Source organism: Eretmochelys imbricata, chromosome 1 (genome assembly GCF_965152235.1).
Source record: "Eretmochelys imbricata isolate rEreImb1 chromosome 1, rEreImb1.hap1, whole genome shotgun sequence".
NCBI classification, from domain to species: domain Eukaryota; kingdom Metazoa; phylum Chordata; order Testudines; family Cheloniidae; genus Eretmochelys; species Eretmochelys imbricata.
In genome coordinates this window covers 193,973,250-193,991,032 of record NC_135572.1, presented here as the reverse complement: position 1 = coordinate 193,991,032, position 17,783 = coordinate 193,973,250, and the positions used below count along the sequence as shown (strand labels likewise).

The 17,783-nt window shown below is 40.3% G+C and overlaps 1 protein-coding gene across 1 annotated transcript; it reads left to right on the top strand.

Annotated features, from left to right (window-relative positions):
- Positions 1 to 6,794: 6,794 nt before the first annotated feature.
- On the top strand, positions 6,795 to 17,448 carry C1H3orf85 (chromosome 1 C3orf85 homolog). The gene is made up of 4 exons (XM_077817153.1): positions 6,795 to 6,831; positions 7,203 to 7,340; positions 16,121 to 16,257; positions 17,359 to 17,448. The coding sequence occupies exons 1-4, from the start codon at positions 6,795 to 6,797 to the stop codon at positions 17,446 to 17,448; spliced, it is 402 nt and encodes a 133-aa protein (XP_077673279.1).
- Positions 17,449 to 17,783: the final 335 nt, after the last annotated feature.

Genomic DNA, 17,783 nt, shown 5'->3' with positions numbered 1-17,783 from the left:
GTGATCACTCTCCTTACAATGTGTATGATAATCAAGGTGGGCCATTTCCAGCACAAATCCAGGTTTTCTCATCCCCCCCCCCAAACATTCATAAACCAGTCAGAGAACACTTCAATCTCTCTAGTCACGTGATTACAGACATGAAAGTCGCTATTTTACAACAAAAAAACTTCAAATCCAGACTCCAAACTGCTGAATTGGAATTCATTTGCAAACTGGATACAATTAACTTAGGCTTGAATAGAGACTGGGAGTGGCTTAGTCATTATGCAAGGTAGCCTATTTCCCCTTGTTTTTTCCTACCCCCGCCCCAGATGTTCTTGTTAAACCCTGGATTTGTGCTGGAAATGGCCCACCTTGATTATCATACACAATGATAATCATGATGTTAATGAGAGTGGTCACTTTGGATAAGCTATTACCAGCAGGAGAGTGAGTTTGTGTGTGTGTGGGGAAGAGGGGGCGGTGGTGAGAAAACCTGGATTTGTGCTGGAAATGGCCCACCTTGATTATCATACACATTGTAAGGAGAGTGATCACTTTAGATAAGCTATTACCAGCAGGAGAGTGGGGTGGGAGGAGGTATTTTTTCATGCTTTTTGTGTGTATATAATAAGATCTTCTACACTTTCCACAGTATGCATCCGATGAAGTGAGCTGTAGCTCACGAAAGTTTATGCTCAAATTGGTTAGTCTCTAAGGTGCCACAAGTACTCCTTTTCTTTTTGCGAATACAGACTAACACGGCTGTTACTCTGAAACTCCTCAGTTATGAACATAGTGTGCCCATATGCCCATCTTTTCCCCAACACAGAGGGTTGCACTCATGGATCCTGACCAGAGCGACTTAGAACATGGTGGGAGAAGTGAAGATCTGCCTATGCCACATTTCCCTTTCCTGCGTGGCAGAAAACCTGCTACAGGGACATTATATCCAAGTTGAAAGGACATAGGGTTGGTCAGATTTTGGTAGCTGTCTCCCACCTCCCCACCCACCCACAGGCACAGAGAGTATACTCAAGCATTGAAAGCAGGAGCTGGGCTATCTAGCAAGCCCTGTGAGGGCAGCAGAGCTGATCTGTAATTTCAGGTTTAGAGGGGGAATGAAACAGTTTATTTTGATATTGTTTTAAACGTTAGAGTTGGGTTAAACATGCAGATGACTTAAAAACAGCCAGATTCAACCGGTCCTTTTCTTGTCCCTCAGCTGAAGGCTGGGAAAGTTATGAATCCAGTGGCAGCCTATAACATATGTCTCTGCTCCAGTCTTCCAGCAAAAGATAATGAAGCCAAGACGCGAGTGGTCTGATTCTCTATTGCAAGCCACCGTGTGTCATTATGTATACCGGAGAAAAATGAGGGCAGAGTGACTATAAAAAGCTACTAAACCAGCAAAGCAGTATTTATATTCACTTGGCATTGGTGAAAGTGACTGCAAAGTAATGCAGAAATAGGTCTGATATTTCCAATGGGAAAAAACAAGCAGGTTTTTTTTTTGGAAGAGATCAACAATTTTGAGCCACAGTTATATATCATAAGAATTCAGTACAGGGCAAAAATAGTTTCTTTTGCAGGTCACCTTTAAGACTGCCATTTCTCCCAGGAAGATAGCAGAAAAAGGATGAGACAACTCTACAGTTAGTGTTGTTTATAGAACCTTAGCAAGACAATTACTTGATTTGGGTTCCACCCTCTCATTACACTCATTACAACTATGAGTGGTTTTTGCTTATGATACAGTATACATTTTCTAATCTTAATTCTTTAAGTTTTCCATTTAGGCCCAGAAGTTGGGGTGAAAATGCTGTTCTGACTGGGCAAATAAAAAACTATGACTACTCAAAGTAAGTGGGCTAACCTAAAATGTGACACTATTCTCAGTTCTAGAAGCTATAAAATGAAACCATGCACATAAATGGTTCAACCTCACCATGATAAACACTTAATGGTATGAAAATAGCTTCTTTCTGTGATGCACTTTAAAAGTGTCATGCTTTTCAAGCAGGAGCCAATGCTAGTCCTGTTAGCTATCATTCACAATAAACGATCACCGTAGCTCTTAGTTTGATCCTAGGCATAGCATACACGCTCATCCATTTATACTGTCGCCTGAGAAAAATAAGGAATAATGAGCTCCCATGTTACGTGCTATAGGAGATCTTTGAAAGCAGATAAGCCATCAGTATGCATTTAAACATTCTAGACACACTGAGGGTTGCTTCTAAGGGCTTGTCTTCATTGCAGTGTTAGATCAAGATAGAACTTGAGTATTGGCCCCAGCCTGACTCCTGCCCACACATAAGAATCTCTAGCTTGAGTTAAGTGGTGCTTTAAGCTCATACTAGATGGCCCATCAGGGGGCTGTTGAAGCTCAAGTGCTGCTGAGTTAGTAAGCTACAGTCAACTTGAGTTCTGGAAGACTCCCAACACCTTCCCAAAATTCCCAATTCGAGGGTATTTGTTCTATTTTTCCCCTGCCTTAAAACTGGAAGTTCTCCACACAGTATCAATACCTGACTTCGATGGTTGGAGCCCATCTTGCACATGGTTCTCTGTCTCGTAGCATTTGTTCTAGCTCTGCTATTGCATTTGTTCAGTAAGATGGCAACTAGAAGGGGGGACACTTCTAGCCAGTGTGTGCTAGCTTGGGTCAGGCTGACGCTCAGCTGCTTGTTCAGTTTTGCCATGGCTGTTATGGTTAGGGGTGGGGGATATGACAAAAGAAGCTGGTCATTCCTTGTGTTGAACCAATCTGTACAAGGAAATGTGTGGGGGAGGTGGGCAAACTAAGACTACGATAGGCTTCATATTTGTGAATCACAGATGGAAATCAAGTACGTTGTCATGCAGATCATTTGCAGATGATATTGGATAGGGTCACAAATTACTGCTGGAGTCAATGAGGATGAAACTGAGAACAGCCGAAAAAAGTGCCAGGAACTAAGATCTATGACATGGACAAATTGAAAGAGCCAAGTAGTAGGAAAGAATAGAAAGAAGCCACAAAGAAAAACATCACTTCTTTGATGAAAGAAGACATGGACATAGAAGAGATATGAAATCATGTAAAAAATGGGATTAAGAGAGTGGCTGAATAAGCAATGGAATGAATGTTTTGAAGAGCTGTACAACATGCAGAACACAAGTAGATGCAAAGAACCTGGAGAAGTTTTTCAGAACAAACAAGGGAGAGCCAGAATTCTTAGAAGTAGTAAGAATCTCTATAGACAGTTTGAAAAAGAAAAAAGGCGCTGGGAAGTGAGAACATAACCACAAAGCTGCTGCAAGCAAGTGAGGAACACATGGTAGAGGTGATGCATGAGCTATTCAACAACATTTACAAACAAGAGCAAGGGCTCAGCAAATGGGGGAAAGCAATAATAGCACTAATCTTAGGGGAGAGGGGGAAATGAAGACAAGAGCAAGTGTAAGAACTACACTGGAATCACCTTATGGCATGTGCTGCGAAGAGCATTCATCAAGACATTGCAGAGGAGAAGGAAGAGGGATTTGGAAGCAGTGGCTGCAGAAGAACAGGCCAGATTTAGACTAGGACGAAATACAATAGATCAGCTATTTGTGATAAGACCGATCTTGGAGAAGTACACAGACTACAATCAAGCTTGCTAAAACAACTTCATAGACTTCAAACAACTTTTTGGTTGCATTGGGCAGAAAGGTTGTGGCAACTTTTGAGATTGTATGGCATCCTCAAGAAACTGATTAAACTAATAGAAAACATATACAGTATGCCAATGAGTGTGGTTAGAGTATACAGGAAGTTGACGAAAGGATGATGACTGTAGGAGTGAGACAAGGATGCATGCTAGCACCAGATTTGCTCAACTTTGTACTGGAAGTAGTAATGGCTAAAGCACTGAGAGATGAAATGAACATAAGAATATAAGAATGGCCCTACTGGGTCAGACCAGGGGTCCATCTAGCTCAGTATTTATCTAGTTCTTTTTTGAACCCTATTATGGTCTTAGCCTTCACAACATCCTTTGGCAAGGAGTTCCACAGGTTGACTGTGCATTGTGTGAAGAAATACTTCCTTTTATTTGTTTTAAACCTGCTACCCATTAATTCCATTTGGTGACTCCTAGTTCTTGTGTTATGAGAAGTAGTAAACAACACTTCCTTATCTACTTTCTCTATACCAGTCATGATTTTATAGATCTCAATCATATCTCCCCTTAGCCGTCTCTTTTCCAAGCTGAAAAGTCCCAGTCTTATTAATCTCTCCTCATATAGACGCCGTTCCATACCCCTAATAATTTTTGTTGCCCTTTTGTGAATCTTTTCCAATTCTAATATATCTTTTTTGAGATGGGGTGACCACATCTGCACACAGTATTCAAGATGTGGGCATACCATGGATTTATATAGAGGCAACATGATATTTTCTGTCCTATTATCTATCCCTTTCTTACTTATTCCCAGTATTCTGTTCGCTTTTTTGACTGCCGCTGCACATTGAGTGGATGTTTTCAGAAAACTATCAATAATGACTCCAAGATCTCTTTCTTGAGTGGTAACAGCTAATTTAGACCCCATCATTTTATATGTATAGTTGGGATTATGCTTTCTAATGTGCATTACTTAGCATTTGTCAACACTGAATTTCATCTGCCATTTTGTTGCCCAGTCACCCAGTTTTGAGAGATCCTTTTGTAACTCTTCACAGTCTGCCTGGGTCTTAACTATCTTTAGTTATTTTGTATCATCTGCAAATTTTGCCACCTCACTGTTTATCCCTTTTTCCAAATCATTTATGAATATGTTGAATAGGACTGGTCCTAGAACAGACCCCTGGGGGACACCACTATTTACCTCTCTCCACTCTGAAAACTGACCATTTATATCTACACTTTGTTTTGTATCTTTTAACCAGTTACCAATCCAAATGGAAGGAGTCATGCTATGTGGGAGGGCAGTGACTAACCATAGTTTCACAGATGATATTGACCTCTTAGCACTGACCAAAGAGGCTCCACAGAGAGTAACTAACAAGGAAAACCAGGAAGGCCACCCCAGTGGCTGGTCAGGGAACCAAGGCCTGTTCACTTCTTTGGGCTCCAGCCCACAGACCCTTAAACCAATGGCTAAGGTTTGCACTGTCCCACACCTTGCTGCTCTTTTGCTGGTCTGGTTCCTACATTGCCTCTGTCAGACTCCTTTGCCATACTCTTTTGGACATGCCCTTCCTTCTGGGCCAAGCTCCCTTCTCTTTCCCTAGCCTCAGAGAGAGGGACTGCAGACTGCCTCACTGCAGCCCTCTCTGCCCTCAGCTACCTGGTTTTATACAAGCCCCACCTGTTCCTATCCAAGTGAGCCAATGCTAATTAACATTTTTATCAATGACCTAGAAAAGATAAGTTTCAGAGTAGCAGCTGTGTTAGTCTGTGTCCACAAAAAGAACAGGAGTACTTGTGGCACCTTAGAGACTAACCAATTTATTTGAGCATAAACTTTCGTGGGCTCCAGCCCACTTCATCGGATGCATAGAATGGAACGTATAGTAAGAATGTATATATACTCATACAGAGAACATGAAAAGGTGGAAGTTGCCATACCAACTGAAAGAGGCTAATTAACAGTGAGTATTTTATCACTGCAAAAGTTTTATTTTCCTGCTGATAACAGCTCATCTTAATTAAAGTTTGCAGATGACACAAAAACTGCAGGAGTAGTAACTAATGAAAAGGACAGCTCACTGACACCTATATAGATCTGGACTGCTTGCTAAGTTGGGTGTAAGCGAACAATATGCATTTTAATATGGCAAAATGATTACATCTAGGAACAAAGAATGGAGGCTATACTTACAGGATGGAGGACTGTATCCTGGACTGCAGTGACTCTGAAAAAGATTTGGGGGTTGTGGTGGATAATCAGCTGAACATGAGCGCTCAGTGTGCCACTGTGGCTAAAAGGGTTAATGCTATCCTTGGACTCATAAAGAGGGGAACAGAGTTATTTCACCTGTTTTTGGCACTGGTTCAGCTACTGCTGGAATACTGTGTCCAGTTCCGATGTCCACAGTTCATAAAGGATGTTGATAATTGGGAAGAGGGTTCAGAGAAGAGCAATGAGAGTGATTAAAGGATTAGAAAACCTACCTTGTGATGGACTCAAGGAACTTAATCTCTTTAGCTTAACAAGGAGAATGTTAAGGGGTGACTTGATTACTGTCTGTAAGTACCTACCTGGGGACCAAATATTTAATCATGGGCTCTTCAGTCTAGCAGAGAAAGGTATAACTCCATCCCATGGCTGGAAGCTGAAGCTAAACAAATTCAGACTGGAAATAAAGCATACATTTTAAACTATGATGGTAATTAATCAAGACTGGATGTTTTTCTAAAAGATCTTTACTTCTTTTGGGGAAGTTCTATGGTCTCTGTTATATAGGAAGTCAGACAGGATGATCACAATGGTTCCTTCTGGCCTTGAAATCTATGAAAATATGAGACTGAAGCACAGCCCCCTGCCATGTTCTACATTTACAGAAAGCCTGATGTGCTATTTCATGTTACCAAATTACATTTATGCGTACATGTAAAAAATAACTATTGGGACATATTAGAAGCCCAGCTCACAAAGTCCAAAGGGTACGAAGAGACGCACGTAAGACAAATCTAAGCACTGTACCCTGCCCTCTGTCTGCACCGACTGCTTACACGTAGCTGGTGAATGATTTATAAACCTAAAGATAGCAAAGTACAAAGCTGCATGAATATCATAGTTAATCAAGAAGAATGCTTTCCAGACTGCACTTGATGTGTCTTAAAATGGTGCAAGTTGCTGTGTCCATTCTGCTGCTTACAGGTAAGCACTTGGTACTGTTATCCTGTCATGGTCTTATTTCAGACGAAGTAGTTAGCGAGGAGAAGTTGCCCTGCAGGCATTATGTTCTAAAAGACTGGAGGGTACAGCAGAAAGAGCATGGGCTGGTGTTGAGCACAAGAGTAGGTAACAGGAACTCTGAGACAGAATCCTGACTGTGCTCTCTGTCTATGGCTTTAGGCAAATCATTTAGCCTCTCTCCGCTTTTCCATCTTTAAAACAGGGATAATACTGCTTACATAGCTGGAGGAGGTTTACTGAGGATGAATGGGTGGTTTGTGAAATGCTAAATGCTTATTATTTTTTAAAATAATTCTGTAAACTTTATTCTTACCTTATTTTTTTTTTACTAGTTATTGAGAAAACAAATAGCTCATATGCATACCTGATCCAAATTGACATAAGTAGCGTGCGATTTTTGAAACAACTTAGGGCACCTAGTTTTCAGAGGGCTGATATTCACCACTTTCTGAATGTTAGACCCTTGAAAGGTATCTGAAACTGGGCACCCAAAGTCGCTAATCATTTTTTAAAATGTCAGAAGTTGAACTGTAGTTGCAGTGAAGTGTCACTATGGCTAAGATGATGCACTTTTCAGCTAAACCCAGGCTAGTACCATAAATATCATACGTGCTTTAAGACTGGTGTGTTCCACAGTCAGTAACCAGATATAACAGTAGAGATTTATGATAATCCCTTACATAAAGAGATGTTCCCCTGCATGTGAATGTATTAACTGCCAACCCAAGTATTTTCGAAAGTCGTTGATCCAGGAGCCCAATGCAACCAACTGTATCTAATGACAATAAAGAAACTGTGCCACTGGGACTTGTCTCAGCTTAACCAAAATGTAACACTTAGGAAACATGAACTAATTAACCATCTCATGACTCATGAACTAAATAACCTTACACAGATGGTGAAAACAGAAGCAGATGTGACATCCCCCCAAGGTCACACAGGAATCTGTGTCAGAGCTGAGATTAGAACTCAGATTCTAATCAGAACTCAGGTCTGGGTTCAAGACCTGTGCTGAGACCAAATTTTCTTCTTGAAAGGCCTAGAGAGACATGCTGAACACCTGACAGAGGGGGAGCAATAATTTAAAACAATATTTGATTCTGTGGTGAAGGGGAAACCTGTTACAGAGTGAGACTATTTCTTAAGTCCTCCCATTGCTGTTTTGGCCAAGCTCCTTGTCCCTCCTACAAAGTCCCTTGGATGCATGGACTTACTGCAGCAGTGCTCCATAGGGAGGGGAATAGGAGGAATATCCTGCATGTGCCCCATCCCTACTGGATATGTTTGCAATGTTGCGCCTCTCTCTGCATGTGAGGTGTGGGGAGAGGCACCTAGAGTCCTTGCTTTCCAAGATTTGATAGGACCTCACCCATTCCACTGATCTGGTCTGCTCTGCACTTAGTACTCCTCTTAATCAAACTTTACAACAGATGTTGGTTAAGTAGGGGGCTTTAGACCTTTCATGGGTGCTATTCCTTCTACCTGCACTACACTTACCTACACATTAAAGCCCATCACAAAACCTACTTTCAGTTTAGCTCAAGATTATTGAGCAATAAAGCATTGTGATATTAATTTTTGAGAAATGCTGTTTCTCCCTTTCTCATTTTCCTTTCCATCTTTCACAACCCCCTTATTTGTGCTCTTTTCAGGCTTTCCTTACAACTAATTTTAGTAGGCTCTTACAGCCTCTTTTGATCACTGGTTATGTTCAGTTCAGCCATTCATTAGCTATGAAGGGTCTTTCAGTAAAAATCAAGGCAGTGGGGATTAAAACATGACCCACAGGGTTTGCTGATTAGAACCTTACACTTCACCATCCTTTCAAATGATTTCCAGCAGCACCCCCCCCCCCATTTTTGGGAAGTGTGTTATATAGTGATTGAAGCCTTGGGTCTAGGCTTGGTTCGACCACAGAGTTATTGTGTGACCTGATGCTGGAAAAATCAAGAATAGGACAAAAGTAAATGAGGCTGTCATCGTTAGAACTATGGCAAACAAGTAGGGCCAAACATCTGAAATTTGAGTGCCTCTACCCATGTTTAGGCACCTAAGAAGAATGGCCAGTATTTCAGAGCTGCCGAGTATCCACAGCTCCAAGTGAATTATTTTGATTATTTTGGATTCTTCAATATTGATATAAGTGACTAACATTTTGGCCTATGTTTATATTTTGTGAGGTATATATTGCAAATGTTTACAAGTTACCAATTTTACAATAAGTCAGATCAAAACTTAGTTGTATATCTTGACACTTGATCAATGATCTCAAATCACAACGTATAACATAGGGTGCGTAATATGCAACTCACAGGCAGTCTGTGGAATCCTAAAATGCATCCTCTAGCAACCGCCTTCCTGTACCTGAAAAGGGTCATGTCCAATCAGCAAGTTTTGATCTCCATGAAGTTTCACATGATCGCTCATAGTTAATGTATGTAGCTGAGACAAACTCTTACCAAAGCAGCAATTTCTATATTTCTCCAAAGGGCTCAGGATACTGCTCCAAGCCCTCAGAAACTCTCAGAGGAATTGACAATGACTACAGATAAGAATCAAATCCAGATTTCTCTTGACTCTGGGGGGCATTATCAAACCCCATCTCATGTTTGTCATGAATGTATCTAGCACATAGTATGAAATTAATTATTCTGATTAGGACAACTGAAACGATTTCAAATCACAATGGGTTTGAAGCTGCAAAATTCTGGTCCACGTTCTTGAATCTTCAGTACATTGTGTGTGTGTGGCAATATTTGAAGCTGAGATTCTGATATGGTTTTGTCTCATTTCTAACTTTAGGGAACATCCCTAAACATTCAGTTTACCTTTTCAAAGTACTCAACACGTCAGCATCAGCAACATTAACAGGACCAAAGGGTCAGAGGTTGAGAGTTCAGCTGTTGTAATCCAGGCAGTGCTAGCTGGAATATCTGATATCACAGACAAGTCTGCTTTTTGAATCTGACATTCTGACCAGGCACATTCAAAGCTGATGGTTAAAAGAAATACTACACAAAAAGAGAAGGATTGGCTCCACAGCAACTGCTGTACATAACTACTGATGGGTTTTGAAATAATGGCAGACATGCAAAAACAAGAGCAAAATCAGAAAATAAGGGAAGAAAAAGTAGCTTTATTTGTTAATGTGCATGGAAACCAATTACTGAAACATTGGTACTCATCGCCACATTGTTTTAAAGATTAAAACATATGGGGTAAATATCAATGGTCAAAATAAATCCTTCACTTCAATGGAGTTCCACAAGGGATAGATGTAGTCCCAATTGTCAAAGCTTTCCCATTAGTAGTGAAATACTAGTGCTGACTTAAGATCTGGGGAGCTGCATCCTGTATAGTCAAGATTTTCAAGAGTGGGTAATGTTTGGATCCCAGGTCTATAATTAGACATAGATGGTGATTTTTCCATGAGTGTTAAGCACACAGCAGCTCCTATTGCTCAGCACTTCAGAAAAACCACACCATCTATATAGGTGTTAACAAGGCTCAGGAGTTGAACTTTAAGCACCTATTCTTAAGTCTTTCCTTATATTACTATAGTTGTACTGGGATCCTGGTAGCCTGGAGATCCACCAGCTGAACAAAAGGAACTCTCCTGTGTGCACTCCTGGGATTTGTGCTTAACTGGCAGTCATTATCTGAAATCTATTCTTGTGCAGCAGATTTAAAGTCCCACTCATGACTTGTGTTAAGGGTTTAAACACAAGTTAAACTAAGAGCTACACTCAGGTTAATTTTACCCTCTTTGCATATTTGACCTGCCTCACTGTACCAGTTGATTGCATCCTAGTAGTTGAATCCAATTAATTTTCCTTTTCACAGCCAAGTTTTTGACTTTCCAGGCTGAATTGAGTACACATTCACTAATTGAACAGAGATGACAAGAGTCAATCAGATTCTCTTGTGACAGACTCTACTATTGTGTTTACCACTTTTACAATGCTATGATACATTTTGTACAAAGTATGCCTTGTGAGGTATCGTTTGAAAACTCATCATTCATGATCGATATTGTCCTGGTAAAATATGTGTGACAACATTGTATGTAACAGTATACGATTCTACTTTATGATGTTACTAAGGCATATTCCAAATCTGGGGAAGCAGCCCAAACCAATTCCTCAGAGACAAAAGGAAAAGTGATGCCTTAGCAAGGTGTCAACAGAATCAAATGGATTATCACATAGGTAAGCAGCCATTGTTTGGCAGGAAGAATGGTATTAACCAGACATTTATATCTTGGCAAAGGAATAGCTGGGGGTTCCTGTGTGAACAGATTGGCTATCCCTGAACCCCAGCTGGAGATGATTCTCAAAGTGGAGGAAAAGAAATAAAAATGAGGAACAGAGGACACAAATCCTCTCTCTCCCCTCATCTCTACTCATGGCATCAACAACATTTGAGAGACAAAAGGAGCATCACTGAACTGGGGGAGGGGTCCTGGCTGACAGATCCAGCGAGACTGCTGTAAATATGTGGTGAAAGAAACCTTTTAGCTTTAAATTCACTTAGCTTGTTAAGTTAGATATTAGTTTGTGTTCTACCTTTTATTTCTTTGTAACCAATTCTGATTTTTATGGCTCATTATTTGTAATCACTTAAAATCCATCTTTCTATTGTTAGATAAACTTGGTTTATCTAAACCTGTGTGTGTTTGGAGTGAAGTGTTTGGGAACCTCCTCTTGAGATAACAGGATTTGTGCATATCATTTTTTATTAATGGACTTTCTATGAGCTTGTGTTGTCCAGAAGGAAAGAGCTGTACAAGGACTTATATTTCTGGAGACAAGTCTGAGACTGGGAATTTGTTGGTAGCACTTTGGAATACAATTCAGGAGTGGCTGGCTAGAATCACTCAAGTAACTCAGCTGGGAGTAATTTCCATGCTAGAGGCTGTGTGTGACAAAGGCCAGGAGTGGCAGCTCTCACAGCGAAGCAATGTAAAAGGCACCCCATGTTGGAGAACTGAGGGGACACAGCTCTTCAGCAGTCCAGATTGTACCCTGGGGAATGTCACATTTCTTCACGGTCAAATTTAATCTTGTGCCAGCTTTCACTAATCCACAATGAGATGCTCTGAAGACACTGGGACAATAGTGATAACTATTGTTTATATCTCCAGGGAAGACGAAACTCTCTGCCTCAGACAGTGATTATAAAAACTAAGCCACCAAGCATGACTTGGTGACTTTAAAAAGATTCATTTTAGGTGTAAGAATATTTACTGAAGTCTTCCAAAAATGTGAGCAATATATTCAGGGAATCAAACACTCCACCTGGTAACTAACAGCTGCTGTAATCCTCACAGCAGCTCACTCCTCAAAGATGTTCCTTTTATCTTCCCCTTCTGGCCATGACTCTATATTATTCTTACATAATATTTTCATCCAGAGGGAAAAAAGAAACAGTAACAGAGTAAAAACGTACATATCTAACATTGTTTGACCTTCTTACCACTGACTTATCTTTGTTTCACTAGAACTTTCAATATTCAGTGTCCCTAAGGATACTATTATGCTTTGTGAGCAATTTCATTGACTCGTATCCATCACACTTGCTCTGGCTAACTATGTCCAGTCTTGCAGCTGGATGCTCCAACATTCTGCTCTTCTAATTTTGGTGCTAGGATGCTGCTAGATGCGGAATTGCATACAGCAGAAAGTTCTTAGGTAAGCCGTGCATCTATAAAAAAATTATTTGAAGATCTTAAATTCTTTTATAAACATTAAATCAAGCTGTTCAACAAGAAGAGAGGAATTACACCCATTTTACAGAAACACAAATTGAGGCATAGGTTAGGGAACATGTCTTAAGATCACACAGGGTGTTAGGAGGCAGAATGGGTACGGAAACCAGATCTTCTGACTCCCAGTTCTGTGTCTGAGCCAAAAGACCATCTTTGCTCTTTGCTCTAACAGCACTGTGTGCAGTTGCCTGTTTACAGACAGTCAAAAAATTCCTTTTGTGTATATAATTTCTCAGTGAAGTGCCCCATTCATTCTTGCACAGGTTAATTCTGCATGAGGAAATAAGAATACATTTCTCATGGAATGGCATTTCCCATTGGCCAAGGGTGCAGTCTAGGAAGAATATGTATCCATTAAAAAATTAAGCTTATACCTTTAAAACATAGCACTTGCCACCAGCGGAGCCAAGCTAGAAACTCGCTGCCCCACAAAATAGCTACTAGTGCTCATTCTTTGAAGAAAAAAATTACAGCTACTCTGTTTATGCTTTTTAGGGTAACTCACCAATCAGTCACAAGGCCAAAGTACTCTTCGGCAACAAAACTTAAGCAACATCGGTGATCCCAACTAACTATATTTTTTCAATGAAAAAGGTTAAGTCTTATGCTAGCGGCAATGGACATTATGGCATTTATTTTTGACCAAAGTTCAAGCGTCTCACCACAGAATAGTAATGACGTTTGCAAAATATGTTCAATATTAAAAAAAAATAAAAATGAAAATATATGCCTCGGTAGAAGCTCATAGTAAGCTGACTAAGAAATATTACACTCTTGGTAAAATAGCCTTGTTTGAATTTCTTGAACTCTGGAACAGCCAAGTGTTACTTGCATGCACAGAGGCAGAACATATTTCTCTGTGGAATTTTTCTTGCTTTCAGAAACCCAGGAATAATTAGCTATTTCGTAGTCACCTAAGAAACAGCATTTTATGCTTAAAACGAAGACAATTTGCCATGGAATATGCATTAGTTCATCTGCACAGTTGGGTCAACTGAAGAGTAATTTTATTTGAAGATGACTGAATTTCTGCTTCCTGTTTCTAGTGTTTGAGCAAGCAAAGCATAAGAAGCATATCAAACGTTGGCGAGAAGACCTCTTAGGATATCTAGTCCATCTTTCTGGCAAAGCAAAATTGTTTGCTCTAGTATTATTACTATTTTATATGTATATTCCAATAGCTGAAGATCACAGCCAGATTGGGCCCCATTTTGCTAGCCTCTGTATGAACAATGACATTTTCTCTTCAATTTTCCGATCTAGTTTTCAAGTACTTTTTGGCTCTGAAAAGCAGCAGCATTGTAAATATAAGCAGCAGTTTTACTCCACAAATCTGTTCCCTGTACAAGGTCTTGATAGTGACAAATGAAGGTTTTCACTCTGGTTAACCCAGCAGAACTGACACTGCTGAGAAGGAGTGAGCTGGATTCTATCCATTATTGTGCATAATCAACATATGGGTTTACTAAGTTCAAATCAGTCTCCCTGTACAAACTCAGTGGAAGCCATGGGGGTGGATAGATGTCAGTGATTCCATAGTTTGGCCTGCGGAACTCCTATTACTGGATGCAATGTGCAAAGAGTACAGAACTCTGCTTGAATCTACAGTCTTGTGTACACGCAGAAGTTGAACCAGTTTAATATAAGGTGTTATTTTAAACCCCTTTAGCTAAATGGGGGCAATCCTGTGTATGGACACACTTATTTCAGTTTGACTGATTTTTTTTTATTTCAGTTTTTAAACCAAGAGTGTTCAGACAAGTTTGCAGCAGTTTAAGTACAGTGGTTTAAAATAACACATTCAGTTAAACTCAACTTTTTTGTATACACAGGCCATAAGATCTGAAGTTAAGCTGGCAGAGGGAAAGGGAAAACCTGTATGTCTACACGACAGCAGCACAGCTACAACCCTGCAGCTATACCACTGTAGTATAGACACGTCCCACATCGACGGAAAGGGTTTTCCCGTCTATGTAGTTAATACATCTCTTCAATAGGTGGGAGCTAGTTCAGTGGAAGAATTCTTTCATTGACCTCTCTGCATCTACAGTGGGGGTTAGTGTCAGAAACTGATGGGGATGGTCAGAGCCGTGGCAGCTGGGTCTATGGTTGGAACCAGGGTTTAGAGCCGGAATCAGAAGTACAGAGTGGGGCTGGAACAAGACCAGAGTAAGAACAAGGGTGGAACAGGCTAAAGCATGTGGAGTCTGTTACTACTATCAGGCAGGGGAGAGTTTGAAGCCTTGAAGTGACACTGACCAGACTGAGCTGCTCTTTCTCCTGTGAGGCTTATATACCTGCCCTGAGAGACACTAGACTGGCACCTGGCTTGTGGATTGGTTGGAGCCTACCACAAGAATGATTCATCAACAGATGGGGTTTAAGCAGGTTCTAGTTCACAGATGACTCCATCACCTTACAGTTAGGATGACCTAACTCCATTGCACAGGGTAAAAATTTTTTCACAGCCCAGAGCAAAAGGTAGCTTGAGCTAATTTTTAGGTGTAGACCAGACCTAAGGTGGAAATAGTGAGACAAATTGAGAACCCCTCTTGTTGAGAGGCATTCTCATTTCACAGAGAAGATGGCCTGCATCAAGGAGGGACTGAAAAGTCACCCCAGAACAAGCTGAGAGCAAGACCAGAAACACAACACCTCTCCGTCTATGAACTAGGCCCATTCACCAAGTAGCTTCCATGGAACCATCGATGGAGATCAGGGCCATCCCCTGTGACTGACCCCTGCCCATCCTAGATGGCAAGAGTAGAGAACACATGTATTTGCTATAGTACTAATAATTAGAGTAATAAGAGAAAGGATAGTAGAAGACACATGAAAAGGCAGAAGAGGGAAGGAAGGGCACGGAGGGAGAAGAAGAGTATTTTGTATTATCTGGTCTTGCAACTTGGACATGTTGTGACACTGTGTAATTTATTAGCTAGCCTGTGAAATGTGTGGTATTTGGAAACAAACAAACTTTAAATCATTTCTGGTTTTGTACTATTATTGTCTATTTTTTTATGAAAATCAACACAAAAATCACACACACACACCCCGAAAAGAAAAGGGATAGTAAAGTCTAGATTACTTTTTGCTAGCTATGTTTTATGTTTTGTATTTCTCTCAGAATTGATAATGATCAGTTTAAGCAATTCCCCTTTCTCATTTTCCCTGGTGGACTGTTTGTGTTATACGCACAATAAAGTGGAGTGATTCATTTTTAAATAACTTCTCCTATTTGGATTTCAATGAAAACTTGCAGAAACCCTTCTACAGGATGTAGGTTTGTAAAATCTTGTTTTTACAAAATCCTAAACTTGTGGCTTAATTTGGATTCAAATATTCCTTTTGAACGAGCTCTAATACTTTGGTTTAGGTTTAACATTGTTCTGTGAAGGAATGACACATGATTACAAATCTCTGTGAAGTGTAAGTTCTAAAATAACTGACAAACATTATGACATTGCAACACTTCCATTTCAGGTGTATTGGGAGCGCCATTTGTATCTGAAGAACCAGCAAATGAGTTTATACAACTTAAAAGACAAACACGATATTCTCAGAATTATTGGGATCCAAGCAGCAGCCAGAATGCATGGGGTTACACTCTGGCTGAACAGGTATTTGTTTGATAACTTTGCACTATGTAAGAGACTGGAAGTATATATGTTGCTATCTGATTGCCTGTTTGCAGATATGGTACTGGCTTTTAAAGGGACACCAAAATTCCATTGTTACTGAACTCATTCCTGGAAAAGTACTAGGATGAATAGTTCATGGTTACAATCTCTTATACTATAGTCAATAGCTTCCTTATTCATGCCTCTAAGAATTGTAAAGTTGCTAGATAATGATCTGGCCAGTATAATCTTGCACAATTGGTCTTGCAATAAAGGGTTTGTAAAGTGAAACTTCCCACCACCACTGCCACCTCACTACACACTAATCTTGTTCTGGTAAACTTTGCTGGATTCAAAGCCTTGAAAACAGATGGCTTCTAGCCACAGCTATGGCACAGACAATGCTACTGCAAGCTTACATTCACCATCCACACCTTCCTTTCGATCTGGCTTCCAATCTCTGTTGACAATTCTCCTGTACTCCATCACCCAGGCTTGTAATACAGTTGATCTTCAAACTTTCTTTCCTTCTGCTCCGGGAGCCAAGCTGTTATCAAATCTCATCAGCACTGAGCCAACATCGCTAAAATCTATGACTTTCCTCTCCATCCTGACTTCTAGGTGATCACCCAGGCCTTACTTGTCTCATGCCTTGAGTACTGACCGCAATCTTCCCTTTCCCCCCACCCTCCCAGGGGACTGTATATACAGGGGTCCTACAGGGGACTCTTATTTATGGTAGGGTGGAGGCAAAACTTAATTTAGTATGAAACTAGGAAGTTCGCTTCAGGATTGCATGTGATTTATTGTGTGTGAACTTGAAACAGCAAGCTATGCTACAGTTATATAATCGGATCCACTTCTGGTTACACAGCTTTCCCGTGGCTGTGGCTCATTACACTTTTAATGCATGATTTAAAATGTTCAGAACTAGGATCCATCTGAGTCCTCCTACATAATTATCTGAGCAACTTATGCCATGCTACAAAAGCTATTTGAACATGACTCGCATCTCAGGTTAGGTATGGTTCTACCAAAAGACCTGTAGTCTATTGAGGTTGTATCAAATCCAGTAACACCAGCCATTTTGTTCCACTTCAGGTTAGTGAATTATGGACGGCTTTGAGAACCACAACACAACACTACATGGACTTGGGATCTTTTGCTTTTGGTCCTGCCACTGCCCGGTGAGTTTTGTCTAAAGATAGTACCTACCTTAACAAAAGGATGTGTATAAATAATTGATGGAGGAGATAATAGCACTCACAAAAGGATCCTAATGGTATAATATTATCCTGTGCTGAGTTTCCCTGTGTTTTAATTGCAAGAGATGTGATTAGAAAATAACTCTTTTTTTGAAAATTGGAGTGAAAGGGGCTTTACTAATTTTACTGGCTGTTTTGAATTTAAATATGATGAATCAACGCTGCTGGGTAGTTATAATGATATTGTTAGTCTAATAGAGTTTTAAAATGCATAGAGCTTTTTCTATGGGCTTTGTTTACATTTTGAGAAATAAAATAAAC